We start from the raw sequence: 27,414 nt of genomic DNA, 5'->3' as shown, positions 1-27,414 counted from the left end.
GAAAGCGATTGGCGCCTCCTCTTAGATACCGTTTCGCCTTGCTGCTCCCGCTCCTCTCCCGGCTGCCAGCCCCTCCTCGCAGGAAATGGGGAGGGAGCCTTCACAGCGGCCCTGTCTTGCCTGGGTGAGGAGGGGGCTGGCTCGCAGCTGGGTTTGTCTCAGTCACGGGGGGTCAGCTCAGATCCCATCCCTGGCCCCCGCAGCTGGCCTGGGACAGGGAGCCATGGAGCCTGTCTCGGTAGAAGGAGTGGGGTGGGCACAGTTCTGGAGCAGTTACTCAGCTGCCTATCCTCTGTTGCTAGTGTCCTGTCCCCTCCATTCTCCAGGCCCTGGCTCAGGACCCCAGCCCCATGTAGGGCCCCAGCCTGGCTGCCTGATGAAGCTGCTTGCTGTGTCTGCGCCAGGGCCCAGTGCAATAGTTTGGTTCTGCAGGATACCATGCCAGGGCTAAGGGCTGTGCCCCCAGAGTACCCGAGAGCCCTTGGCACCATTGCAATGTGTGGAGCACTGGCTTTGGGTGGGCCCAGCTCAGCACAGCTCCTTGCAGCTTCCCTTCGGGCTCTGCTGTCAGAGACCAGGCTGGGCAGAGCACACGGCCAGCTGGTGAGACTGGCCTGGGGTTTGGGAGAGTGAATTCTTGGGTGTGCTCGGGAGCCTTACTCGGGGCCTGCTCATGGGGGAAGCTGAGAGCCAGGCTCCTGCTGCCCAGGAAAGGGATGTGCTGTCCCTCAGAGAAGCTGGGGCCTTTGGTATTCCCAGCAGGGCTTCAGTTCCCGTCCCCTGGGGCCCTGGGCAGAGTGCAGAGGCCAGTGGCTCAGTTTGTTCAGAGGCCGACGGCCCAGGGCGTGTGGTGTAAAAGCTGAGACTGCCAGCAGCAGGAGCAGGGCAGTGCAGGGCCTTTGGGGACAGGGGGCAGCTCAGCAGACACCCCCACCATGCCCCTGGAAAGAGGAGCACTGCTCTGGGCGCTGTTCTGGGGGGGACCTGTCCCCCTGCACACATGGCGTCTGTCCCCTCCACAAGCTTGGCAGAGGCTTGTGGCTGCCTGCAGCTCTGAGGGAATTGGCAGCTGGTCTGAGCACCACCAATCCTGGGGGTCTCCTGCTGGCTGGACAGGGGTGTTCTGAGCACCTAGGTGCCCCTGGAGCACCAGTTGCCACACCGTGACTTGCCATGATTGCCCCTCTTGGGGGTTGGGGTGCGATGCCAAGATTCATAGAGCCAGGCCTCTGGCAGCCCAGCTCCCCACCCCTCCTGGCCCCTTCCTCCTTGGCCACCCGTGTTCTCAGCCGCCTCTCTCCTCCTTCCAGACCTTGCCTCGGAGGAGCCGAACTTGGTGGGCCGGAAGGCAGCGGGGAGCTCTGAGGCTGAGGGGGACCAGACAGTGCCCCCCACTCCGGACGAGCTGGAGGGCAAGGTCCACTTTGTCACCACAGCCCCCACGCTGACGCTACTCAACCATCACCCTCTGCTGGAGGAGTCCCTGCACGAGGCCATGGCGAAGAAGGACTATCTGAGGCAGGTGCCCTTCCTCACATGGGGCCTGGGGGGGCCAGGCCCAGTCCTGCCCAACGTGCCAGGGCGGATCACCCAGACCCCCAGAGCCAGCCTGCCAGACCAAGACGACCTCCCGGTGTTTTCTGACCTGACCACATCCCTCACGGTGCCAGCCACGGCCCCCGTGACCATGACCAGCACCACGGCCCTGGTGGGAGACAAGGCCGAGGCCAGAGACACAGAGAGGACCCCAGAAATGGTCAAGCCAGCATTCACTGCTGAGTTGCTGACCACGGCTGTAGGCCGTGTGGCACCGTGGGCAGAGCCCCGGCCAGCCGGCCCAGAGACCAACTCCACCTCTGTCCCCACGGAGCCTCCCATTACCCACGCGCCTGCCATCTCCCAAGCTGCCCTGCCCAACCCGGGTCAAGCCACCACCGCCATGGTGACCAGCAACACCCCGACTGCCATCACCCCCACAGCCCGGTTTGTCTCACCACGGACACCCGGCCCAGCGCTGCCAAGGGCTAAGGAGCCCAGGCCGGAGGCTGCCACCACAGCCACGGTTTCTGGGGATGATGAGGAAACCACCACAACTACCACCATCACCACGACCACCATCACCACGGTGCAGGTGCCAGGTGAGGGCACTCCCACCCCAGTGGGGGCCAGGAGCACCAGGCCAGGCTGCCTGCTAAAGAGGGGGTGGGGGTGCATGCAGGGTCTTCGGAGAGAGCTGGACTCGCTTTTGGGGTGGCAGTGGGCCGTCGCGCAGGGGAGTCATGACACGTTGTTGACACAAGGGAAGCTAAGGAGGAGTTGGGAATAGCTCTGACTGGCTGCAGGAGACACCAGCTCCCTCAGCTGGGAGCCGATTCCCACTGGGACTGGGCTAGTGAGCACCCACTGGGGCTGACGGGACAGCTGCTGTCCTGGTAAGGACCGTCCCGCCATGCCAAGCTCAGCTGCTTTGACCTCCCCGCTAGCAACACTCAGCCCCCAGGTTCCCAGCGTGCATGGCCCAGTGGGAGGGGGTGACAGTTGCTGTCCCCTCCTGCAGTGGGGGGCTGTGGCCGTGGCCCCACCGGAGAGGTGCAGTGGGAGCTGTACTGGAGATGGGCCGTGGAGCAAAGCAGGGTTAGACGAGACCTGTGCCCGGTCTACACCAGTGCTCCTGCCTTTGCACCCCTGCTGGAGCTGCGCCCAGTGTAGACGCATCCTAGAGGGAGGCCAGTTTAGCCCATGGCCTCCAGCCCATCGCCACAGTGTGCATGTGAAATGGGGCGTGATGGCAGCAAATCCAGCAGCCAGGGGCTTGGCCTGGGCAAACTCGTCTCTAAGGTGATGGGGCTGGTGGGGGAGAGGGTGCACAGGCTGTGTCTGGCCCTTGGTGAGGTACCGGGGATGAGGCTAACCAGGGGTTCCACGTCCCTGGATGGGGGTGAGACCATGAGCCACCCTGTCATCAACACCAGGTGTCCGGGAGACCAGGCGAGCGAGAGGAGGGCGAGGATGCTAGGCCCTGTCTGGGGGAGGAGGGGTGGAATGGGCCGGCGGGGCAGGGAGCAGGCGTGAGGCCTGTCTGATCCCATGGTTTCCTGTTGCCCCCAGCTCCATGCAGCTGGAACCTTACTGGCCCCGAGGGCTCCCTGGAATCTCCGGAGCCGGTCAGTTCACCCTACGACAGGCTGGACTGCACCTACACCATCTCTGGGTACCCCGGCTATGGCGTGGAGATCAAGGTCAGTACCGTGGGCTCCTGAATGCCACATCACCAGCCGGGGGAACCCTGCAGCCCCCAAGGCCCTGAGTGGGAAATAGCCACACGCTCGAGGCTGGGACGCGCGGGGGACGGGAAGGGTTTCTGGGCAGCATGCGTCTCTCACGGCGCGAACGGAACCCTAGCGAAGTCCCTCAAATCGCCAAAACACCTGGCGTCCCCCCCTTGCCTTTAGCCCCGCTAAGCCTCGTGCTGGGAACGGCCCGTCAGAGCCTGCTGAGCACCCTGCATCCCCCACAACAGATGGCGCTGGTGGTACCAGAGGGCACTCAATATGCAAATCCCTCTGCGCAAAGCATGCTGGGCCTCCCCCTGCCTACCTGGCAGGGGACAACTCCAGCTGTGGGACAGGGAGTTGGGCTGCAGTGCCAGGTTGGAGGGGCAGGGCAGGCCCTGCCGTGGCGGCAGGAATGAGTAGTGTGGGCACCATTGCAGGAACCAGGGTCACCCAAGGCTGTATGGGTGGGGAGGAGTTTCACTCTGGGATTGGGGCAGTTGCTTCTTTTGGAACTCTTGCCTGGGCACCGATTGCAGCTGAGCCCTGTGATGCCAGGCAGGCAGGTGAGGGAGGGTGGGTACCGGGCAGTTCCTGGGCAGGTATTTCATAGGTGGGTGGTTACATTGCCACGGTGCTGTGGATTGGAGACAGCCGCAAAGGCCAGCCCTGCTCTGGCAGGCCCATGACCCAGCACTCCAAGACTTTCCCTCTTGGCTCTGCAGAGCTGCCCAGGAGGGAAACGCTAGCTGGCGAGCAGGAGGGGAGCCCCAGAGAGAATAGCAAGGGACCCGGGGCGCAATTCAGGAGCCTGTCCCGCAGGAGGTAGCTGCAGGGGGGCTGGAATTGCTGCTGCGGAACAAACCCAACCCTCTACTGAGGGGCACGCGAATGCAGCGCTGCTCTCGTGAAAGGGTAACAGAATGTCAAATCAATGCATGTGGTATTTGGCGACCTTTGAACAATGCGCTCTGGCCCCCAGCCAGCCCCCTCCCGGGGCCTAATTAGACTTCGGCAACAGCAGAGCTTTCAGACTCCATATTAATAAATACATAACCCTGCCGCCTCCACCTGCCGCAGAGGCCCCATCCATCAAGCCAGGGTGTGTGCTACGCTGGCTGCCCACGCTGAGAGGGCAGGGCAGCGCCACCGGGAGGAGAACAAGGCAGGCTCTGCTTGCCCGGGGCTGGGCATTGTGGGCCTGTGTCGTTGTGATGCAGTAGGGACTGTCTGTGGGGGGGATGGGAGAGCCGGGGAGGACTTTAGGTGAGGGACAGGACCTAGGCCTGTAACCTGAGCCAGGTAGTGGGGAGGGGGTCAGCACCTTTTCCCCGGGAAGTCAGACAAAGGAGGGACAAAGGAAGGGGCCGGCTGGAGGGGGATTAGTTTTAGTTTCGGTTTGGGGCTGGGTGGTTGGAATTCAGGGAATCCTAAGCTGGGATCCAAGCACCTTGAACCCCCAGAAGGGCTTGATTGAGGGGTCCTGGTTGGGCCTCCAAGCTCTGCTGTAACCTGCATTCCTGTTGTCCAATAAACCTTCTGTTTTACTGGCTGGCTGAGAGTCACTGTGAGTCCCAGGAAGAGGGGTGCAGAATCGGACTCCCCCATCCTCCGTGACAGTCGTGCTCTAGCTCTAAGCCAGGCTGTGGTTTCACATCCTCCAGACCCAGGCTGGGTTGGCCCACTATCACCCAGCATCCTGAGGGGCTGGGGCGGGAGATCAGCCCGCAGGCCGGCCCTGGCACAGTGGGAGGGGATGGCCCGTTATGGCAGGGTGAGCCCAGCGCTGCACTGGGGCTGGCCGTGGGCCAGGGAAGCTGATTGCCATGGAGCCAGACAAGGCGTTTCCCCCGTCATGGGCATCCAGGTGGGCTCTGCCTGCTCGCTCTCTCTCCAGTCCCAAGTCCCCTGCTTCCCAGCTGGGCATCTGATATCACCGGCCCCAAGTCCCGCCTCTGTCCATTGTCTTCTCTCCAGGGAAACAGGGTCACCTGGGCCTCCTCTCCTCTGTTCTGTCCTCTGGCCCCTCTGGCTGGAACCGGCTGGTCAGGACAGGGGGATCCTCTCTTCACTGCCCATTGTCCTCACACTGGCCAGAACCAGCTGTGACTCCTGTGCTGGGCCTCCAGGTCATCAGGTCACTAGTTGCTGGGGCCTCCATCCTCCAGGCCATCGGCTGGGGTCCCAAGTTCCCTCTCCCGTCCTCTCCCATCCCTCTCCCCTCACCTCGTTAAACCAGTAACTCCCAAGAAAATGGAGTCCCACCCCCTCTGCGTGCAAACCGGTGGACAAAACAAGGAAAACATGAAAAAATCCCCCACTTTGTCACACTCCCTCCCCGTTGTTCTCCATCCCATGGCAGATGAATAGTAGGGCGAGGAGCTCGGCACACTGCTGGCCCGCATGCGACTGTCACAGACTCACAGATCGTGTCCACTCTTGGCCTCGTGCGGTCTGTGGGGGATGCCCCTTTCAGTGCGACAGCCCTTCTCAGGGGTCCACTCTCTCTCGGGGTCAGGAACCTCCACCTCCTGGAGCCGCATCTCTCTGCCATGGGCCCCCTCAGGGAGTCCCTTCGCTCTGGGTTGATGCAACCTGCAAAGGGGTTGATGCAACCTGTTCTCTAGACCGGAGTGACTCTCAGACAGCATAAAACAGGAGGGTTTATTGAGAGTTGAACACAACACAGGAAATTCTCAGGACCTCAAGCCTCCCTCAGCACAGCAGATCCCAGTCTCCCCTGCATCCAGGTGGGCTCTGCTTGCTTCCCCTCTCCAGCCCGGAGCCCCCCTGCTTCCCAGCTGAGCATCTGATATCACCTCCCCCGGGCCCTGCCTCTGTCCATTGTCTTCTCTCTGGTAAACAGGGTCGCCTGGGTCTCCTCTCCTCTCAATCCCTCTCTGGCCTCTCTGGCTGGAACCAGCTGGTCAGGTCACGGGGGTCCTCTCTTCGCAGCCCATTGTCCTCCCACTGGCCAGAACCAGCTGCAACTCCTGAGCTGGTCCTTGGGTCACCAGGTCACCAGTCACTGGGGCCTCCATCCTCCAGGCCGTTGGCTGGGGTCCCGAGTTCCCTATCCCGTCCTCTGTAACAACAAACTCCCTCTCCCCTCACCTCGTTAAACCATAACACCCGGGGACACTGAGTCCCACCCCCTGTGCATGCAACCCACTGGAAAACACAGAAAACCCCAAGAAACCCCCCCCACTTCATCACAGCCACTTTCCACCCCCCGCCGACTTCCCATCCCCCGCCGCCAGGCAGGTCCTTTGCGGTAATTAGTGGCTTGGGGCGAGAAAGTGCATACGGGCACTGCTCTCCATTACTGTGTAGCGTTGCTTAATTAACGTCGTTAATATCCAATCACCTCTTAATGAGACAAGGCAACAGCTTGGGGCTTCTCAGGATATGTGATAATGCTGTCGCAGCAGAGGGCTGCCGGGAGCCAGGCCTCGGGGCCTGGAACCTCCCCGCTGACCCCAGGGAGGTGGGGATGGACGCTGGGGACTAGGGGCTGGTCCTTGCAATGTGTGTGCCGGGCTGCACGGCCGTCCCCCAGCCACAGGGCCTTGGGGCTTTCTGTGGCCATTGGACGGGCTGAAACACCACCCCTCGTCCCCCACCGGAGCTGCACCCCCGGGCCCACCAGCAGGAGAGTCCCAAATGGGGCGGGGGTTGTTATATTTTATAACGATCCATTAAAATATAAACCGTTGCCAGGCAACCTCAAGGTTAAACCTTCCCAGGATTCCCAGCAAGCCGGGAGCCCGAGCCCCCACCCCTGTGAGTGTGTGGATGCCCGCTCACCTCCACAGCGAGTGAGCAGCTCAGAGCCAGGCCGGGTGGGACTCAGGACATCTGGGTCCAATTCCTAGTTCTGGGAGAGCTTGGCTGAGTCTCTCTGACCCGTGGTGCCCCCTGTAAAGCTGGAGTGATCCTGACCCCCAGAGCAGGGGGCGTGAGGCTCAGAGACCACAGCTGTGGGGTACGCGGGGGCATGTGGCACAGAAGAGGGGCAGTGGGACTGCTCTGCTCTCACTGCTGGCTTGAACAGCTGCAGACGTCAAGGCCCAGGGATGCTGTGGGGCATTTACCTGCATTCTCCCAGACAAGGCCGGAGGCGTTAGTGCTCTGCCTGTGTCTACCCCAGAGCTCGGCTGTGTGTGGGGAGGATTAGCTGCTGCCCAGGGCCTCTGTCCAGGACACCACCCACCCCAGCTGGAGTTTCTGAATTTGCAGCACAATCACAGGCGAGAACTCCATTTCATCGCCCATGCCAGGCAATCTGTCTGCATTTCCACGCTGCGTGGCTGAGTGGCAGCTGTGACCGTGCCCGCCGTGAGAATCCATGGCTGCCCTAAGTGAATGCGATGCAGCTTGACTGAGAGCGCTGGGCAGGGCTCGGTCTGTTCTGCCTGGGAGAGCAGCCGCGTTCTCGCTCTGGGCTGCCTTAGCCCTTGGAACTGGGATGGGGAGGTGCCAGGGGACTTGACTGAATTGCGCTGGCCCAGAGGCAGCAACGAAACCCAGGCTGAGGCTCTCTGTGCCCTCTGGGTGCCCTGCCCCCAAAGGTGAGCAGCCAGCTATTAGTCAGTGAGGCAGCCACTTGCGGGGAAGGCATCACATGCCCTAATCCAGCGTGAGCTTGTGCCCTGGCCTGCACCCAGCTCCCATTGCATAAAGCAGCTTCCAGCTGTCCTTCCATCCAGGCCGCCTCTGCACCCAACCGTGCCCAGCGTGATCAAACCGGTGTGAAAGCAGTTCAGTTAAAGCAGGGCATAGCCCATTGTGGGAACCCCCCCACCCTGCTCCACACCCATGGGGGTGGGCTGCAGGCTCTAGCACGGTAGCACCCCCCTGGGGCCGGGGGTGAGCTGCTTTGCTTTGACTGCTGTGCTGTGAGTCACGTGGCACACACACGGCACCGCTGGGGTTGGCAGGCAAGAGCCCTGCAGCAACCTGCAGACATGCAGCCAAACCCAGCCTGTCCTGCGGCTGCAGCATCCTGCCACGGAACCCTCTGCTGGGTTCCTCTCATCACTGCTGCTGAGTGTGTGTGCACATGTGGAGGAGAGTGTGTGTGTGTGTGCACATGCATGGGGGAGTGTGTATGTGTATGCATTGGGGGTCTCTGAGTGTGTGTGCACGTGGGGGAGGGGTGTATGAGTGTGTGTGTGTGCCCGTGCCGGGAGTCTCTGAGTGTCTGCATGTGGGGGAGGAGTGTATGAGTATAGACGTGTGCCCATGCTGGGGGTCTCTGAGTGTGTGCACGTGGGGGAGGGGTGTATGAGTGTGTGCATGTGCCCGTGCCGGGGGTCTCTGAGTGTGTGCACGTGGGGGAGGGGTGTATGAGTGTGCGTGTGCCCGTGCCGGGGGTCTCCGAGTGTGTGCACGTGGGGGAGGGGTGTATGAGTATGTGCGTGTGCCCGTGCCGGGGGTCTCTGAGTGTGTGCACGTGGGGGAGGGGTGTATGAGTGTGCATGTGCCCGTGCCGGGGGTCTCTGAGTGTGTGCACGTGGGGGAAGGGTGTATGAGTGTGTGCCTGTGCCCATGCTGGGGGGAGTATCTGTGTGCTGTGTGGATCCTGCTGGAGGCTCCCTGCTCTGCTAGCTCGGTGGCTGGGCCTGTCTCTCCAGCTGGCTGCGTCTCTTCGCCATCTGGAGCTCATTGTGCTGGCAGTTCTCCATCTCCCACTGGCCGGGATCCATTGCGCCATGCCCAGAGCCTCGTCCCCGGTTCCCATTGGCTCTCGAATGTGCCCCCTATGAGCCATGTGCAGGCTGACACGTGCCGTTCCCAGGGCTCCCTTCCTGCCGGTGTCTGAGCTGCTGCCTGCAGAGACCCCTGTACCTGGAGCACCTGCGGGGGCTGCTCTGGACTCTGCCAGCCCCCCGTCCCTGCACACTGGCTGTGAGCTGTCTTGTACTGCTGGCACGAGCAGCCATTGTCCCTGGGAGTAGGGGCTGCAGGCCTCCCTGGGGTTCCAGTCTCTGGTGCTGCTGCCTCAGGCACCAGTGACGGAGATGTGGTTTGCACCCGTGCAGCTTTCCCTGATTTCACTGGGCCCATGCAAATGGTGTCTCCACTAGGGGTTTGCAGCAGGCGGGTACCATCTGTGACCCGTACGTGCCTTGCATGCTGGCAGCATTGCAGCCCCGGTGACTGTCCTCTCCCAGTGCCAGGCCCAGCACAAGCCACTGCATGGTTTGTCTTCAGGGGCCACATGCTGTGGCTGCGCTGGATGCAGGACGTTCCGTGCCCCGGGGGATGGGCCACATGGCCCCGGCAGCCTGCAGAAGGGACTGGCACCGCTGCGCACCCTTCCAGGGGTGACCTGGAGTCTCCAGAGGGACATGCTACCATGCTGGCTCAGGCCCCAATCGGGGAGATCCAGGATCTGCCCACAGCAGTCGCTAACCCCAGCGTTCCCAGGACAAAGCCCAGGGCCAGTCCCCACAGGCTTCCTGGAGGGGCACGTCATGGATGGGTCCATAGTGCTGCCCCCTCCCGTGGCCAAGCAGAGGGAGCCCTCGGAGGCCGGCTTGGCACTGTGCCCCGTGCGCTGGCAGGATCACAGCTCCGGAGCTTGCGGCTGGGACAGCCGCCAGTTACCATGGCAATGGAGCGAAGGCATTATTGCCACTGAAAGGCTGCTTGGGGGACCTGGCATCTGTGCCCCTGGGGGAGCTAACGGCAGCGTGGGCAGCACCAGCCAGGGAGCAGCCCCGCGTTCTCCTGGCCAGGGTCTGCTGCAGTGATAGGGCCATGACAGGGCCTAGCCAGGGCTGGGCCTGCTCCAGCACTGCCTGCCGTGGGTTGGGAGAAACAGCCTGTGGGCAGCACAGCTCAGCGTGGAGCAGGATCCGGTGGGTTAAAGCAGGGGGCCTGGGTGCCAGGACTCCTGGGTTCTGTCCCCAGCTCTGGGAGGGCAGCAGGATCTGGTGGGTTAAAGCAGGGGGCCTGGGTGCCAGGACTCCTGGGTTCTGTCCCAAGCTCTGCTACTGCCTGACATTGTGTGGCCTTGGTGAGTCCCTGGCCTCTGTGCACTGGGATGGTGGTGCTGAACCTCTGGCAGGCAGGGAGGCCCAGAGGTCTCCAGGACTCTGAGACCCTGCAATTCAAGATGGCTCTGTCTCACCCTGTCCCCCAGTGCCACGTGGCAGGGCCATTCTGTCCTGGCTCCCTGCCAGGCATCTCTTTGGCCCATAAGCCCTGGGAACCACTAGCCGTGCTGCCATGGGTCTCTGCCCCAGCGCTACCATGGATACCAATGGCTCTGCTCAATCGCGGGATCTTCGCCGTGGTGCTGCTGGAGCATTGCCTGACCAGGCCCAGTCAGAGCCCAGTGGCGGGGCCAGGGCACAGCTGGCAGCTCTCCTGCGGGCTCTGCCCACGGGCCCGGTTCCGGCCCGTGCGGGAGCAGCACACCGAGCACCGTGTGTCCAAGGCATCTCCCAGCACTGAGATTTACGGGGCTGCTAAGCATGTTTGAAAGCTGCTGCTGCCGTTGACCCTGTGCAGACAGGCCTCACCGCTCGCTGGCTGACTGTGGGAAAAGGCGCAGAGAGACGTGCCTGCCTGGCACTGGGGCTCTCGCGTGCTGCAGGGGGATGTGTCGGGGGAGGAGATGGGTGGGGCAGGCACATCCCCTTCCAGAAGAGGAAACAGGCCCCCTGGGTTTGAGCATCGGCCCCTCTCGGGCACAGTCTGACTGCCTGCCCCCCATGGAGCTGGCAGGCTTGGTGCAGGAGAGGGCTGTAGGCGGTCTCTGGAGCCCAGCGGATATGGGGCAGCTGGCCAGGTAACTCCCCCAGGCTCTCAGATTTAGCTGGGGGGTGGGGGGGCAAGGCAGCCTCCTGCTGTGCCAGTCACCCAGGCGGGCCCGGGGACAAGGGCGGGGGGGAAGTGCCCATGCTCTGCCCTGGGGCTGTCATAACATTTCTTTCCAGATCTGGACCTTAGCGTCCAAAATATGGGTGTTAGCATGAATTCCCCTAAGCTTAATTACCAGCTTAGATCTGATAGCGCTGCCACTAATCAGGAATTTTTAGGGCCTGATACCCTCTGGTCCCCCCAAAACCTTCCCTGGGGGACCCCAAGACTCAGATTCCTTGAGTCTTACAACAAAGGGAAATAACCCCCTCCCCTTGTTTCCTTGTTACTTCCTCCCAGGCTCCCCTCCTTGGACGACCCTAGGAGATTCCCTGCTTCCAGTCGTGGAAATACAAGTACCGAGAGAGCTAATCTCTCTCCCCCCTCACCCAGAGGGTATGCAAAGTTAGGCTTAGTAAATCTAACAAAGAGATTTTCCCCCTGCCTTCTGCCTCCCATCAATTCTCTGGTGAGCTGCAGACTCAATTCCCTGGAGTCCCCACTAAAGAAAAACTCCAACAGGTCTTAAAAAGAAAGCTTTATATAAAAAGAGTGAAAAAGGACATAATATATAGTCTCTGTATCAAGGTGGCAATATACAGGGTCAATTGCTTAAAGGGAAAAAATGAATAAACAGCCTTATCCATAAAGAATACAATTCAAAACACTCCAGCAACTACACACATGTAAATACAAAAAAACAATATAAACCTATTGTCTTACTATCTTTGTACTTACAACTTGGAAACAGAAGATTAGAAAGCCTGGAGGTAGGAAAATCACTCTCAGAGTCGAGAGGGCACAGACACAAGACAAAGAACTCACACCCAAAACTTCCCTCCACCCAGATTTGAAAAAGTCTTGTTTCCTGATTAGTCCTCTGGTCAGGTGTTTCAGGTTCCCTGTGTTAATCCTTTAAAGGTAAAAGAACATTAACCCTTAGCTATCTGTTTATGACAGGGGCCAAGTAGCCGGGCTGGCAATAACCTGGTGCCCCACTGACATGCCCCTTCCTCTCACAGGTTCTGAACATCAGCCTGTCGGAAGGGGAGACGGTGGCCATGGAGACCTTCGGGGGCGCAGAGCCTGTCGTCCTGGCCAACGAGTCCTTCCTCATGAGGGGCCAAGTGATCCGCAGCCCGACCAACCGGGTCAGCGTGCAGTTCCGAAGCCCCCAGCCTGCCAGCCCCGGCACCTTCCGCTTCCGCTTCCAAGGTACAGGCACAGCGGAGCTACGGGCCCTGTGCCGGGGCAGGAAGCGCCAGCCAGACACGAAGCCGTGAGAAGGCCCTGCCCTTGGTGCCCTCCTGCAGCCAGCGGGCTCACCTCATCCCTTGGTGGGGCGCAGCAGGGTCACACAGCTGCCCGCGCACTGTGGACAAAGCCCTGCCAGCCGAGAGCTCCGGTGCTGCAGCAGGGCTGGGTGGCGCAATGTGGTGCCCCGCAAGGCAGTGCCACCCCCGGGAGAGGAGTGCTGCTTCCAGGAGCTAGTGGGCTGGGCAGCCTAGCAGGTTTGGGAAGGGGACTGGCAGCCAGTGTCTATTGCCTTGTAGCTGAGAATCCTTCATCTCCAGGCCATGTGTTGGAGCCAGAGGCCACCTGGCTTAGCAATGGGACGGGCATGCCGCTGCCCCTGGTGAAAGGGGGCCTGGCATGTGAGGCTGGGGAGGAGCCCTTTCCCCTCCCATGCAGCCAGCCTAGAGTCCCTTTGTAATCTAGCTCATCAGCCTGGGGGCACACTGGGCATGTAACATGGCACCCCATGGGTGTGTGTCTGCACAGAGCACAGCGTGGCATCTCACCTGGGACCTTGGCACTTCACCTTGGTTTGGAGCTGCCAGGCAAGCTGTGGCTGAGTGTGGGTCACATACACCCCCATGTCCCTCCCAAAGCCCCCCTCTTCCTCCAGGCCACCATGCCACCCCTCTGCCCCTGCAGCCTGGGACACCCAGCAGCGTCTTCCTCCCAGGATTTGGGGAGTTAGGCCCAGTCCCTGCACCCAGTGCATGGCATGGCACCATCCTGCCAAGGGTCTGCCCCCAGGGTGGGTCCTGCCCACTCCCCGGCAGGTGAACCTGCTTCCTTGGCACAGCTGCAGCCAGCCAGGGCCAATTAGCCTGTTTAAAGCTCTGGAATTGCCGGCGGAGTTAATCTGCGACATCGCCAGGTTAAACGGGCACCAACCAGAGAGATGCGCTAATGGAGAGATAATTGGTGTGAGCAATTACGAGCTCATTTAACATAATTACCGGCAAAGTTAGGCCCCTTGTCACTGATAGCAGGGTGGAGCCACTCCTCCTGCATGGTGCCCATGTGCCACGGGGCCAGCCGAGAGACGTGCCTCCGGGGAGCCTCCTGGGGGGCTCTGCACAGGCGCTTGTTGGAGGGGGAGCCAGCCACACACCTACAGGCCAGCCTGGAGCTCAGGGACTTTGTCCCCTGCTGCCCCTCCCACGGGGCCATAGGGAGCTAGAGGCTCTCAGCCCCAGCACTCACATCCCAATCCTCGCTGCAAGCTGGTGCTGAGCCCTTGGCTGAGGGAGCAGAGGGTTGTGCCCTTCAGCACCAGGCTCCCAGCACCTCTCACCAGAGCAGCGTTCCCGTGGGGGTGCCACCCTGCAGCCTTCCTGGAGCCCCAGTGCAGCAGGGATGAGTCAAACATGCCAGCATTGGCAGGGGGGCAAGGGCAGTCATGGGGTAGGGCGTGGGGCATTGCAGGGCAGAGGGGTGGGAGTGGGGGGTGAGAGGCATTGCAGGGCAGAGTGGGGCAGGGTGTGGGGCAGTCATGGGGCAGGATGTGGGGCACAGTCTCTGCTGTTTGAGCTCAGCCCCCCGAGAGCAGCCAGTCCCCAGGCAGAGGTGCTGTAGTGTCGTGGGATTGTAGCTGCCAGTGTAGACGTGTTCACAGAGGCATCACGCAGGTTGCTCCTTCTCTGGGTTCATGCAGTGCAGACACTGGGCAGCACAACAGGGTCAGGGCCTGACGGGAGGCAGGTGGGGCGCTGGAGTCCAGACCCCTGGGGCATTGAGCTTGTTGGATCTGGGGGAAGCCCATGGCTGGGCTATCAGGGGGCTGTGAGTCAGGATTGAGGGGCACTGGCAGAGCTTGGTGGGTTTTGGGGATGGGGGGCGCCCATGGCTGGGCTAGTAGGGGGCTGTGGGTCGGGACTGAGGGGCACTGGCAGAGCTCGGTGGGTTTGGGGGATGGGGGGCGCCCATGGCTGGGCTAGTAGGGGGCTGTGGGTCGGGACTGAGGGGCACTAGCAGAGCTCGGTGGGTTTGGGGGATCAGGGGAGTCTATGGCTGGAATAGCAGGGGGCTGCAGGTAGGGATTGAGGGGCACTGGCAGAGCTCAGTGGGTTTTGGGGATGGGGGCACCCATGGCTGGAATAGCAGGGGGCTACAGGTAGGGATTGAGGGGCACTGGCAGAGCTTGGGTTTTGGGGATTGGGGCGCCCATGACTGGGCTATCAGGGGGCTGCGAGTCAGGACTGAGGGGCACTGGCAGAGCTTGGTGGGTTTCAGGGATGGGGGAGCCCATGACTGGGCTATCAGGGGGCTGCGAGTCAGGACTGAGGGGCACTGGCAGACCTCGGTGGGTTTCGGGGATGGGGGGCGCCTGTTCTCCCATTTCCCATGGTCCTTTGTCTCCTTAACCTGCCCAAGGTTCCTCAGCAAAGCAATACCCCCAGGGGCACTCAGCACTGGGCTGGGGGGGATCTCTGTCTGCCCCAGAATCTCCTGTGAGAGGTGGGCTGCCCCCCTGACCTGCCTGGTGCCACCTTGATGCTGTTAATGGGAAAATAACGACAGATTGTGCCGAGCGCGTCCCTCAGCCGGGATCGCCATGGCAACATGCAGCAAATTAATGGGAAAAGCCGCACTTCACACTCCTTTATTTTCTTGTCTGATGGGCCCAGCCCCCTCTCCCCCAGATTCTGAGGGATTCTGGGTACTAGTCTCACCCCCCATCACCTGCATCATGCCCACGCCCTGCAGCGCCATTTGCCCTGGGGCGGCAGGGATTCTGGCATGCTGGCAGCCGGGCTGTGCAGCCCCATGGGAGCAGCCTGCTCAGTCTGGAACCATGGCTCCCAGGGCTCCCAAGGCAGAGGGAGTTCATCCCTGCAGGCTGCGAGGTGGGGAACGCCAGGTCCCCTGGAAGAGGGGCAGCAAGGAGTCTGGCTGCCTGCCTGCAGCCTGGCAGAGCAGTGTCCCTGGGCAGGCAGCAAGGGCCTGGGAGCTGCACCCCTCTGGCCCGCTGCCTGGCTATACAGAAGGATTTGCTGCCACCTGCGGGCTGGGATCAGGGACAACACCCCGTCCGACCCACGTGTAACTGCGCCCACGGGCGCTGCCTGGGCAGACGGAGCAGGCTGTGTTTCCAGGGGCTCTGGGTCTCCATGCAATGGGGGAAAAGGAGAGAAAACAGCTCAGCAGCTGGGTATTCCAGGAGAGAAAGCCTACCCCCTCCCACCCCAGTTCCTGCCCTGTGGCTCTCAGACACTCACACTCTGGGGCAGGATCCCTCTGATCCCCAGCCTGGCATAGGCGCAGGAACTAGGGATGTGGGGGGTCCTGCAGCACTTTCAGGATTTACACGAGGCTCCACTACTGGCCCCTCCACCTGGGGTCCTGGCTGCCGGCCCCCACCCAGGGGCTCTGCTCCTGGTCCCGCCCCCGCCCCCAACCCCAGCTGTAGCCCTGGCCTCGGCTCCCTTTCCCCTGTCCGGGTCCCCCACTCCCAAAGACATGGTCCTGCTCCCAGCCCCAGCTCAGGGAGGGGGGTTGCAAATGGTAAGGGGCCTGGCTTTCACCCCACTATTAAAAGTGTTCCAGCGTCACTGCAGCTTGGCATGGCCGCAGGCTGCAAAACACCCAGCAGCTGTGGTGGCACCCTCTGCCCTGGAGCAGTGAGGGGGTGACAGCCTGGTGCCCAGGAGCCAGCGGGGTGCAACCCTGAAGCAGGGACTTGGCCGAGTCCATCCTTCCCTGCAGGTACTGGGCACCCACCCCCACGGGCACTTGGCATACATCCCTGTGGGCACCAGGCACACACCCCTGAAGGCATCAGGCACACAGCCCCACAGGCACCAGGTGCCCACCCTGCAGGCCCCAGGCATGCCAAGCCAAGGAGCACATCGCTCCAACCATTCAGCCTGCCAGGCCCTGCCATTAAATGCCCCTCTCTCTCCCTTCCTCCCTCCCAGCCTATCTGCTGAGCTGCAACTTCCCCTCCCGACCAGCCTACGGCGATGTCTCCGTCACCAGCCTGCACCCTGGGGGCAGCGCCCACTTCTACTGTGCCACGGGGTACCAGCTGCAGGGCCTGCCTGCGCTCACCTGCCTCAATGCCACCCGGCCCTTCTGGAGCGGCCGGGAGCCCGTCTGTGTGGGTGAGTGGGGGAGAGGGGCTGGCCAGGCGCGGGCCTCAGCTGCTCACAAGGGATGAGTTTGGCCTTCTCAGCCTGAGCCTGGCCCCAGACAGCAGCTCCTGCTTGGCTGCTTCCTCCTAAGAGAGGTCCCGCACCCCAGCACCTTCCCACAGGCTGTGGGGTGCCCCCTAAGCACTGGGCATGTTCCAACCACTGCCCTGCAGCTGCAGCTGCAGCCCGGCTCCAGACACCACCCTCTGCCCACTGCTGCAAGGCCAGGCAGTATGTGGCCAAGGGCGCTCTGATGGGCCCCATCTCTGATGCCCCCACCTGTGCAAGCAGCTGCCTGGCGGCCATCTCCCCAGTGCTCCTAACCCTTGGCCTCCCCTTGCAGCGGCCTGTGGGGGCGTGATCCGAAATGCCACCATCGGACGCATCATCTCACCTGGCTTCCCAGGCAACTACAGCAACAACCTGACTTGCCACTGGCTGCTGGAGGCCCCTGAGGGCCAGCGCTTGCACCTGCACTTCGAGAAGGTCTCGCTGGCTGAGGATGACGACAGGTGTGGGCAGGGTTGGCTTTAGGCCCATTCCACCATTCCCCCGAATCGGGCCCCATGCATAAGAGGGCCCCGTGCCCAGTGAGAATCTCCTCCCTGGCTAGAGGCGCCTTTTTGATTTTTATTCACCCGGCGGCGCTCCAGGTCTTCAGCAGCACTTTGACAGTGGGTACTTCGCTCGCTTCGGATCTTCGGCAGCAGGTCCTTCAGTGCCGCCGAAAACCTGGAGTGAGTGAAGGACCCGCCACCAAAGACTTGGAGCACTGCCTGGTGAGTACAAGCCCCACGTGTTTTTTTTCTTTAAGTCATCCCTGCCAGGGCCTCATCGAAACTGTTCAAATTGGGCCCCGCACTTCCTAAAGCCGGCCCTGGATGCGGGACAGGAAGTGGGGCACGGGGAAGGGCCTATGGGGGTGTGGCCTCAGGGGAGCAGGGTGGATGTGTCTTTGAGGCCTGAGGGGCTAGAGCTCCCCTACCACTCTGTGTAGGGCTCGCAACATGTGTGTGCAAATGGATGTTGACTCTGAAACCTACCGATGGCACATGCCAGAGCAGCTGTGCCATTGAGGCTGCCCCACTCTCTAGTCAGGGCTCTAGCCAGCCCTGCTGGACAGTGACAGGTACTGGGGCTTCCACCCCACCCAGGGGCTGCCCTTCAACTCCCCATACCTAGGCCTGCCTTCCCACTGAGCCCCTCTAGGAGAGGGGACGGAGAGATAACCCAGGGCACTGCAGCTCCTCTGTGTGACAGGTTAACTACCCACCAGGGTGCCACCTGATGTACTGGGGTACCCCTGAGCTCGCCTTTTCCACCAGCCTGGGCTCCCTTACACTGTCTTGCTAAGCCAGGCCCTCAAGCCTCCTCCAGCACACACAGGTAGGGACACGCCCAGCTGCAGAACGACACAGACCCTGAAATCAGCACAGCACTCAAGTGCACACCCCCTCTGGAGTGCAAACCCAAATTATATCATCTTGTGCTGCACAGAGAATTGCACAGCATAAGCTCATGAAATCCACCCCATCCCTCAATGTGGAGGAAGGTATTCACAGCTTACCCCCCACCCCCCAGTTATGAATTCCACAAACTGGTTTGAGAGAAAACAAAAACAAATGTATTAATGATGGAAGATAGATTTTAAGTGATTACAAGAGATAGTGAACAGATCAAAGCAGATTATCCAGCAAATAAAACAAAAACAAATATAAATTTAAGATGCAGAGGTTCTTGAAGGCAAGCTGCTCTTGCCTGCAGCTTAACACTCCAGGTGTCCCTTTCACAGGCCGGACACTTACCCAGCCTGGGCTCAGTCCTTCACCCCCACACACACTTTGTCTTTGTTTCTTAGATGTTCACAGCAGTCATGCTGGGCAGGGATTCAGTGAAGAATGACCACTGATTATCTCCCTCCCCTTCCTGAAACAGGTTTTACATATGGCGGGAATCCTTTGTTTTCCAGCGTGGTTTCCCCCCATCCCCCAGTGGAAAATATTGGTATTCTATCATGGAGTCCAGTACCAAGTGACTTAATCACATGACCCTGCAATGTCAAAGCAGCTATGAGTCAGAGGTTGTTTGTAGCAACCCAGGAAGGTGGGAGATTAGCATCTTCAAAGACCTATTGTTCTCCCTAATGGTCCATTGACTTGTCCTCAGCTAGGCAGCCAGGCTGATTGCATTCTGTCTCGTGGGCGTTCGCTAGGTGCAAATATATTTGTAGTACAGATGTATAGTCAATATTCCTAACTTTAGATACAAAAATGATCCATGCACACAAATAGGATAATCATACTCAGCAAAGCATAACTCCCAGTGCCATCTCACATGCCTTCTCTTGTACAAAACATACCTTAGTGATGCTGTAATCATATTATAACAATATTCCTGTGAAGAGTACGGGGTGTAGCATCACACCCTGCCCCTGTGGCTTTTGCCTTCCTGCCTCCAGGTATCAGCAGCTGCCCCTCGTCTCCCCCCATTATCCCGATGCACACAGGCCTCCAGCAGGCCGAGCCACAGACCCCTAGTACCCAGCGGCCAGGCCGCAGGGATCTGCCAAGGCTTGTGTCCCCCTCCCCTCCCCCCAGCTGGTACTGTGACCATTGCTTGGCAGACTCATCATCCGGAACGGGAAGGACATCGAGGCACCGCCAGTGTACGACTCGTACGAGGTGGAGTACCTGCCCATCGAGGGGCTGCTCAGCACCGCCCGCCACTTCTTCCTCGAGCTCACCACCGACAGCAGTGGCGCCTCCACCGGCGTGGCGCTTCGCTATGAAGGTAAGGCCTGAGACCCCCGCAGAGCCCAGAGAGACGCCTGGCCCGGGGCCCCAGAGAATGAGCCCTGTGATCCCGACCCCTTTCAGGTGGCAGCATTAACCCCCTGCCCCTCTGCCCCCAGCCTTCGAGCAGGGGCACTGCTACAAGCCCTTCGTCAAGTACGGGAACTTCACCACCAGCGACGCCACCTATGCCGTGGGCACCACCGTGGAGTTCAGCTGTGACCCTGGCTACACCCTGGAGCAGGGCTCCATCATCATTGAGTGCGTGGACCCTAGCGACCCCCAGTGGAACGAGACGGAGCCAGCATGCCGAGGTCTGTCTTCTGAGGCCAAGCCAGGCTGCAGGGGAGGGGGCAGGCAGGTGCCTGGGGGACAGAGCAGGCAGGGCTCCCAGGCCTGTGTGAAGCTGGGGCCCAGGCCCTCCATTGAGCGCCCCCTGTGCTGCTCGCTGAGATGGGAAGGGGGTGCTGTGAGGCCTCCCGCCCCACGGCTCTTGGCTGCGGGCAGGAGCTCAGTGTCGTGTGTCCCTGCAGCCGTGTGCAGCGGGGAGATCACAGACTCGGCGGGCGTGGTGCTGTCCCCCAACTGGCCGGAGGCCTATGGCAAGGGCCAGGACTGCATCTGGGGCCTGCACGTGGAGGAGGACAAGCGCATCATGCTGGACGTCCAAGTGTGAGTGAGCCCAGGCTGCCCGGGGCAGGTCCCCCAGGGAGGCGGAGGAGCAAGGGCCTGTGGATTGCCCCCGGGCTAGGGGTAGGGGCAGGCTGCCTGGGTGCTGGCTAAGGCTGGCGATAATTGGGTGCCCTGGGCATGGCTGGCAGAGCTGTGAGCCTTGTGGGGAGCCCCTCATCCCTACTGCAAGAGGCCAGTGCAGCTGCCTCCCCGTGGGTCTGGCTGCAAAGGGGCCAGGGCCGTGGTTGGGCTCCCTTTGCCCCAGGATGGTCTTGGCTGAAACCCCTCTAAGTGAAGTCCACACCCACAGAGCCCCACTCATCCAAAGGGGAGAGTCCCCTCTAGGGCCAGGGCCAGCTAGCCGGGCTCTACAGGTCCCCTTCGCAGGGCATCTGCCCCAGCCCCCTCTCTCCCCACAGGCTGCACATCGGGAAGGGCGACGTCCTCACGTTCTACGACGGGGATGACCTGACAGCCCGGATCCTGGGCCAGTACACGGGCGCCCACCGCCACTTCAAGCTCTACACAGCCATGGCCGACGTCACCATCCAGTTCCAGTCGGACCCCGGCAGCGCTGTCTTCGGCTACCAGCAGGGCTTCGTCATCCACTTCTTCGGTGAGGGTCCCCCACCAGCACTGGAGAGAGATCCCAGGAGTCTTGTCTCCCAGCCCCCTGCTCTCACCCCCAGATCTCCCACCCCCCACCAGCACTGGGGAGAGAACTCAGGAGTCCTGCCTCCCAGCCCCCTGCTCTCGCCCTCAGACCTGCCACCCCCCACCAGCACTGTGGAGAGAACCCAGGAGTCCTGCCTCCCTGCCCCCTACTTTCGCCCCCAGACCTCCCACCCCCCACCAGTGCTGGGGAGAGAACACAGGAGTCCTGCCTCCCAGCCCCCTGCTCTCGCCTCCAGACCTCCCACCAGTGCTGGGAAGAGAACCCAAGAGTCCTGTCTCCCAGACCCCTGCTTTTGCCCCCAGACCTCGCATCCCCCGCCAGCGCTGGGGAGAGAACCCAGGAGTCCTGCCTCCCAGCCTGCAGCCGGCCTGTGCGGCCAGGCCGTGCTGGCAGAGGTCTCACTCGGCTCTCCCTTCAGAGGTTCCACGCAATGACACATGCCCCGAGCTGCCCGAGATCCCCAACGGCTGGAAGACCACATCCCACCCCGAGCTGATCCACGGCACCATGGTGAACTACCACTGCTACCCCGGCTTCGAGCTCGTGGGCACGGACCTACTGATGTGCCACTGGGACCTGACCTGGAGCGGGGACCTGCCCACCTGTGAGAGAGGTGAGCGCAGGGCCCGGGCCATTGCTGGGGCAGACTGCGCCGCACGCCCCAGAGACTGCCCCAGGGGTCCCCTCCCTGCTTTCCCAGCCCCCTGGGGCTGCCTCCCCCGGCACCTGCTGCCTCCAGATGTTCAACGAGCAGCTGCTGCCATTGCCCCACCTGTCAGACCCAGCCCAGAGGCACTGGGCACAGACAGGGAGGGCATGGGACGCAGCTCCAAGCCCCCTTCCTCTCCCTGCCCGTGCTCCCGCTGGCTATCGCAGCAGTGGACAATTCCCAGAGCGGAGAGGCAGCCATGCAAGGGGGGGTGGCGTAGGAGCCATGGTGGCCAGCTCTGCCAGGGTCCTGGCCCTTTTGCACCAGTGCCGGCTGGTCAGGCCACCTGCCATCCAGGGAACAATCAGCTGGCCTGGCCTGGGCCTCCCTCCAGCACTGGCAGCTGCTGCTTGAGCGTAGGTTGGGAGGGACACTCCGTCTTTCCCACTGACAGCGCCTTGTCTACCCTCAGTGCCGAACCTGGCTCCCAGCTGGGATCAGTGGGCGGGGCTGCCCCCCCAGCCAGGCTGCACTCATCAGGGTGGGGCTGGGGTACGAGAGCCCCCAGACCGGAGCCCTGCCAGGATGCCAACAGTCGCCTCCCCAAAACAACCCTGCACCCCCTTGTGCCCAGGCTGCCTGGCTCAGGCCGGCAGGGACAGGCAGGCTTTGCTGTGCCGAGAGCTCCCCCTGCTGGAGCTCTGCCCCCAATGGCTCTCCCCTGCCCACTGCAGCCCTGGGGCAGGGCTCCGGGCGCCTGGGGTCCGGCTGCGACCCTCCCTGGATGCAGAGGGGCTGGAGGCCTCACCCTGCAGGGCCTGGGTGGTGGTGCTGGGAAGAGACTGGAGGCGTTTGTGGTCCCCTGTGCTTTGACCACTAGCCACGCTGCCTGCCATGGCGTGGCTCTGCAGGCTGTGGGGGCTATAGCCTCCCCCTTGCCCCCCAGCAGGGGCAGTAACCGGCTCTGGGCTGTAGTCACCCCCCACACACACACACAAACACACCAGCAGCTTCGCTTCCCCTCCCCCTACACCCTGCAGGCTAAGGGCCACTGCCCCACTTGGCTCCAGCCCTCCCAAGGCCTGAGCCGTGCGGGAAGGCGACTTCCCCTTCCCCTCAGCTTGGTGCAAGTCTCGCCTCCCTCCCCTGTGCAGTGACCTCCTGCAAGGACCCCGGGGACGTGGACCACAGCCGCAGGATCATCTCCAGCTCCAAGTTCCCCGTGGGCTCCACCGTGCAGTTCGTCTGCGACAAGGGCTACGTCCTGACGGGGGGCAGCCTGCTGACCTGCCGGGACCGACAGGCTGGGGGCCCCAAGTGGAGCAACCGCCTCCCCAAGTGCACCCGTGAGTCCGAGCTTTGCCAGCCGGGGTCTTGCTCCAGGTCCGTGGGTCCTGCTCCAGCTGGCTGGCTGGGAACCTCTCCCCCAAAACAGGTTCTGGTGCACCTGGCTGCCTGTCTCCAGGGTCGGGGAGAGCCCTGGCCCTGCAGCCTGTGCTGGCACCCTGAAGCATGGGATGCTCGGGAGGGGGGCGCTGCAGGTGGCATCATGCTGGGCACTGCATCCCATTGGGCTGTCCCCCAGCTGCCCACCTCCCAGCCCTGGCAAGGGTCCCCCAGCAGTTGGACCAGGGCTGAGCCCCATGAGGGAGGCTCCCCATGGCCCCCAAAGGAAGCTCCGGCCCCACCCCGTGGCTGAGTTGCTGGTGTGCGTCTCACCCCAGCTCCGTTCCACGTTTGCAGCAGAAGTATATGAGCCTTGCCACAACCCAGGCGCCCCAGAGCATGGCGTCCAGACCCCGGAGAAGAGGCTGTACCAGGCGGGGGCCACCCTGCGCTTCTCATGTGCCACAGGCTATGTGCTACTGGGGGAGGGGAGCCTCCGCTGTGTGCCCGGCCACCCCTCGCAGTGGAACAGCTCTCCTCCCATCTGCAAGGCCGGTGAGTCTGCCCTGGGACCGACAAACAGTGTGTGTGGCCCAGCCAGTCCCCGAGCCCCCAGCTGCCGGCGTCTCACCTTCCCTGCAGAACTGCCCTCTCCAGCAGGGATTGCCTCGTGGGCGCTGAGCCCTGGGCATGCCAGATCCTCCCCGCCCCTTGCACGACTGAATGGTGAGTGTGCAAGCAACACACCCGCCCCCTGCCATGGCACTCTGGCCACTGCCAGCGCTAGCTTCTCCCTGGCATTGCAAAGCTGACTGTCCCTTCTCTAGCCTGACTAACGCTCCCGCCCCACAGCGCAGGGAGCATGTGCCCATGTCAGCCCCAGGGCAGGGGGGCCACACTGGGCCAGGCCACTAGCAAAGCACCGGCCACAGGCTCACACTTAATAACCACTCTGCGCTTCAGCTGCCCTGCCTGGGGCCGGCATGTGATGGGGCCCTTGGCTCTGCCCTGGTCCCCAGCAGCCCTGCCCCCCTAGCTCTACCCAGCTGCTTCCACCCCATCCCACCTTTCATTCTTCCCTCTCTTCTTCCAGCCACTTACGATGAATTTTACAGCAACCGCAACCTGGACGGTAAGAACCCGGCAGCGGTCTCACCGGCTCTCCCTGCAGGCTCTCCACAGGCTGCCGTGCAGGAGGGGCCTTGGCAGGGGCCTTGAGGGGGGTGCCTGGGAGCCACTGCGGCTGGGAGACGGGTGCGGAGAGCAGATGAGACTGAACCATCAGGAGAGGTGGTCATGCAAAAACACAGGGAGTGACGGCACTGGGTGCAGAGGGCAAGCGGGCTGGGCTCAGTGTGGGGCAGCTCTGCCCACAGGGACAGTTCACCTGGCAGAGGCCGGCCAGGAAGACTCGCAAAGGAGGGATCAAAGAGAGGGTTTGGGTGCAGGTATGGGTGGGGGTGGGGGTGCCCATGGGGGTGCAGGTGGGAGTGGTGCCAGTGGGGGTGGGGATGGGTGCCCACGGGGTGCCCATGAGGGTGGGAGTGGGTGCAGATGGGGGTGCGGGTGAGGGTGGGTGCCTGTGGGGGTGCAGGTTGGGGTATGGGTGGGGATGGGTGCCCATGGGGGTGTGGGTGGGATGCGGGTGTCCGTGGGGGTGCCCGTGGGGGTGGGCTATCTGGGGATCGGGGCTGGGCAGCGAGCGCAGAGCCAGGATGTGGCTGGCCAGCAGGAGGCACTGTTTCCCCTGTGAGCAGGGAGTAGGCACAGCAGGCTGGGTCCCATGTCCGTGCAGGGCACCTGTCACTGAAGTGCATAGGGGGTGTGGAACCCCAGTGCCCTGAGAAGAGGGGTGCAGGATCCCCCCTCCCCTCATACCCAAAGAGTTTGGTAAATTCTCTTCTTCCCCTGCCCGCTGCCCCGGTCTCTGTACGCCTCCCCCCTCCCTTTCCCCATCTCTCCCGCAGTCGCAAAGGTCTCACCCTCGGGGAACCCGCAGGAGGGCCCCAACATCGCCATTGCCATCTTCCTGCCAGTGCTGGTCGTGGCGCTGCTCATTGGAGGCATTTACCTCTACTTCTCCAAGTGAGTGTCATGGGGGGAGGGGGGAGTCTGTCCCCTGCCCGGCCTCGTCTGCCTCCTGCCAGCCCCATCTGCCCTTGGTCCCTCTGTCCCCCTGCCCAGCCTCGTCTGCCCCCGTCCCTATCTGTGCCTGGCCCCTCTGCCCTCCTGCCCAGCCCCATCTGTCTCTTGCCTGGCCCAGTCTGCCCTGCATCCTACCCTGTCCGCCTCCTGCCAGCCCCGTCTGCCTCAGGCCCCATCTGCCCTGGCCCTTCTGCCCCCCCTCATCTGCTCCCATCACCGTATGTCTCTGGCCCCTCTGACCTCCTGCCTGGCCTCCTGCCTGGCCCCTCTGACCTCCTGCCTGGCCCCCTCTTGCCTGGCCCCGTCTGCCCCTGCCCAGCCCTGTCTGCCTGCCCTGCCCAGTCCCCAGCTCTGTCTGCCCCTGTCCCCCAGCCTGGGCCCCATGTTATCTTGTCTGCCCCTGCCCAGCCCTGTCTGCCCCCCTGCCCAGTCCCCAGCTCTGTCTGCCCCTGTCCCCCAGCCTGGGCCCCATGCTCTCAGCTGCCCCGGACCCCATCTGCCCCTGCCTGGGCCCCATACTCTCCTGTCTGCACCCTGCCCAGCCCCCAGCCCCATCGGTCAGTGCCAGCCCCTCAGTGCTCTGCCAGCCTGGGTCACTGTCTGCTCGTCTCTGTCCCCTGCAGGCTCCAGGGGAAACCGTCCCTGCAACTGCCCCTGTCTGGTTCTCACCCCTACGATCACATCACTGTGGAATCAGCCTTTGACAACACCGCCTACGAGACAGGAGTAAGTACTGATCCCCGCCCAGTCGGGCCCCACCAGCCCTGGGGCCGCACGGGGTCGGCAGCCTGGGAGTAAACCCAGGTGCTTGGGGCACTGCCAGAAGCTGGGGGCTGGCTCGGCCCTGTGCAAACGAGCAGCCCCATGCCCCTCACTGGGGACTGCCCCCAACCCCCCAGTATGTGCGTGGAGCAGGAGAGGGGCAGCAACAGCCAGTCAATCCCAGGAGGAGCCCCAAGGTGGGATGGAAAGGTGGAGGGAGAGGGGGATCGCTGCCCCCCAGGAAGCGGGGGGAGGAAGGGAACGCATGAGGGGGTGGGGGGAACGAGCACACCCTGGCAGCGCTGGCAAGTGTCGAACCCGCTGCAGTCTGTTTCCTTTCCAGGACACGAGGGAATATGAGGTTTCCATCTAGGCCGAGCTGAGCTGAGCCAGGAGGAGGGGCCGCCCCAGCACCACTGTCCTCGGCGTCCCTGGACACCCCGCCGGCGTCTTGCAGGAAGGGACCGTAAATGTCCCCAAGAGACTCTGCCCAAGCGCTTTCCAGGAGGAGGCAGCGGCCCAGCTGCCCTCCCTGGCGTGGCCCCTTCCTGCCGGCGCTGCCCCGCCCCGCCCCAGCCACCTGCCCAGTAGGGTCTGTGCACAGAGAAATGGGGAGGCTCTGGGCTCCATGTGGGTGCGATGGGCTCTGGACTCTCTGTCATGCTGCATGGAGCCGTGCCCAGGACCTGCCAGGCCAGGCCAGAGCCAGCCACATGACCTCCTGCTCCTGCCCACAGTGGCCGGGATAGCACTGAGCCTGGGGGGGCTGGGCTCTGCAGCCGCCCTCCCATCGCCAGCCTGGCCCAGCCTAGAGAAGGGAAAGGGGCCAGGGAGATGCTTTATTCCCACGAGTCAGTTCAGCCCCTTGTGTCCCAGGCACTGAGCTGTAGCTCATGGGGTCTGAACTGGGCCCCATGTACTCCAGGTGTGAGGAGCTCACTCCCGAGTTGGCTCCAGGGCCTCAGCTTCGCTCTCAGCCAGGAGGGTTCTCGCCCTCATGCTTGTGGAAAATCTGACCCAAGTGTCATGGCCGCAGCATCGCCTGCCTGAGTGTGCAGCCAGCCTGAGCCAGCCGCGTGCAGAGCTGTGCGCTGCCCCATGGGCTCTGCCAATCTGCAGCCGTGGACTCCGCCGTGGCCCAGGACAGCCCAGTGTCAGCGTGCATGCTGTGGAATTGGACGTTTTGCAGTCGCTGTCTCCTGCTCCTCAGACCGGGATTGACTGGATTCCAGCACCTGCTCCCCAGACCGCTTCCTGGAGCCAGAGCCGAACCCTGCCTGCCAGCCAGGATAACAGTGCAGCAGCCTGAGTCTGGGGAGCCGGGGAGATGAGCTGCTGAAGCCAAATGCAAGTTTGCCGTCCTCTGGCACATACTGGATGGTGCAGGAGAAGGAGGCTCTGAGCCTGGCGCATGGGAGCAAAACACCCAGCCCTGGAACTACTCAGAGAGGTTGTACCGCAATGAGTGTTTGCAGCTCCCCACCCTCCCTCTGTGTTTGTAGCAGGGATAGCAGAATGCAGGGTATTTCGGTAGCTCGTGGTCGTAGGCTAGAGGAATGCTGGCATGGCACTGTGCCCCTGGGTACACGGAGCCCTGAATATCAAGCACTGTCTCGCTGTGTGAGACACCTAAGTCACCCGCCAGTAACACAGCCCTGCCCCTGCTGCCCGCCTCCGGGTCCAGTGCAAAAACCACATTAACATTAGAATTCTGTAAAATCAGCCTGCCCCACATTCCGTGGATTAAAAGCTGGTAGTAATA

At 62.4% G+C, this 27,414-nt stretch overlaps 1 protein-coding gene across 1 annotated transcript; it reads left to right on the top strand.

Moving 5' to 3' along the window:
* Window positions 1-1,398: 1,398 nt before the first annotated feature.
* Window positions 1,399-27,414, top strand: SEZ6 (seizure related 6 homolog). The gene is made up of 16 exons (XM_030537051.1): window positions 1,399-2,138; window positions 3,109-3,239; window positions 12,167-12,359; window positions 16,355-16,540; window positions 16,914-17,082; window positions 19,194-19,360; window positions 19,482-19,676; window positions 19,896-20,034; window positions 20,454-20,650; window positions 21,129-21,323; window positions 22,514-22,705; window positions 23,106-23,300; window positions 23,839-23,877; window positions 24,713-24,830; window positions 25,514-25,616; window positions 25,980-27,414. The coding sequence occupies exons 1-16, from the start codon at window positions 1,496-1,498 to the stop codon at window positions 26,010-26,012; spliced, it is 2,895 nt and encodes a 964-aa protein (XP_030392911.1). The 5' UTR covers window positions 1,399-1,495; the 3' UTR covers window positions 26,013-27,414.

The sequence above is a fragment of the Gopherus evgoodei genome, chromosome 17 (assembly GCF_007399415.2).
Source record: "Gopherus evgoodei ecotype Sinaloan lineage chromosome 17, rGopEvg1_v1.p, whole genome shotgun sequence".
In the NCBI taxonomy this organism is placed as follows: Eukaryota; Metazoa; Chordata; order Testudines; family Testudinidae; genus Gopherus; species Gopherus evgoodei.
Note: the sequence above shows the minus strand (reverse complement) of the source record. Positions and strands in the feature narration are given on the sequence as shown.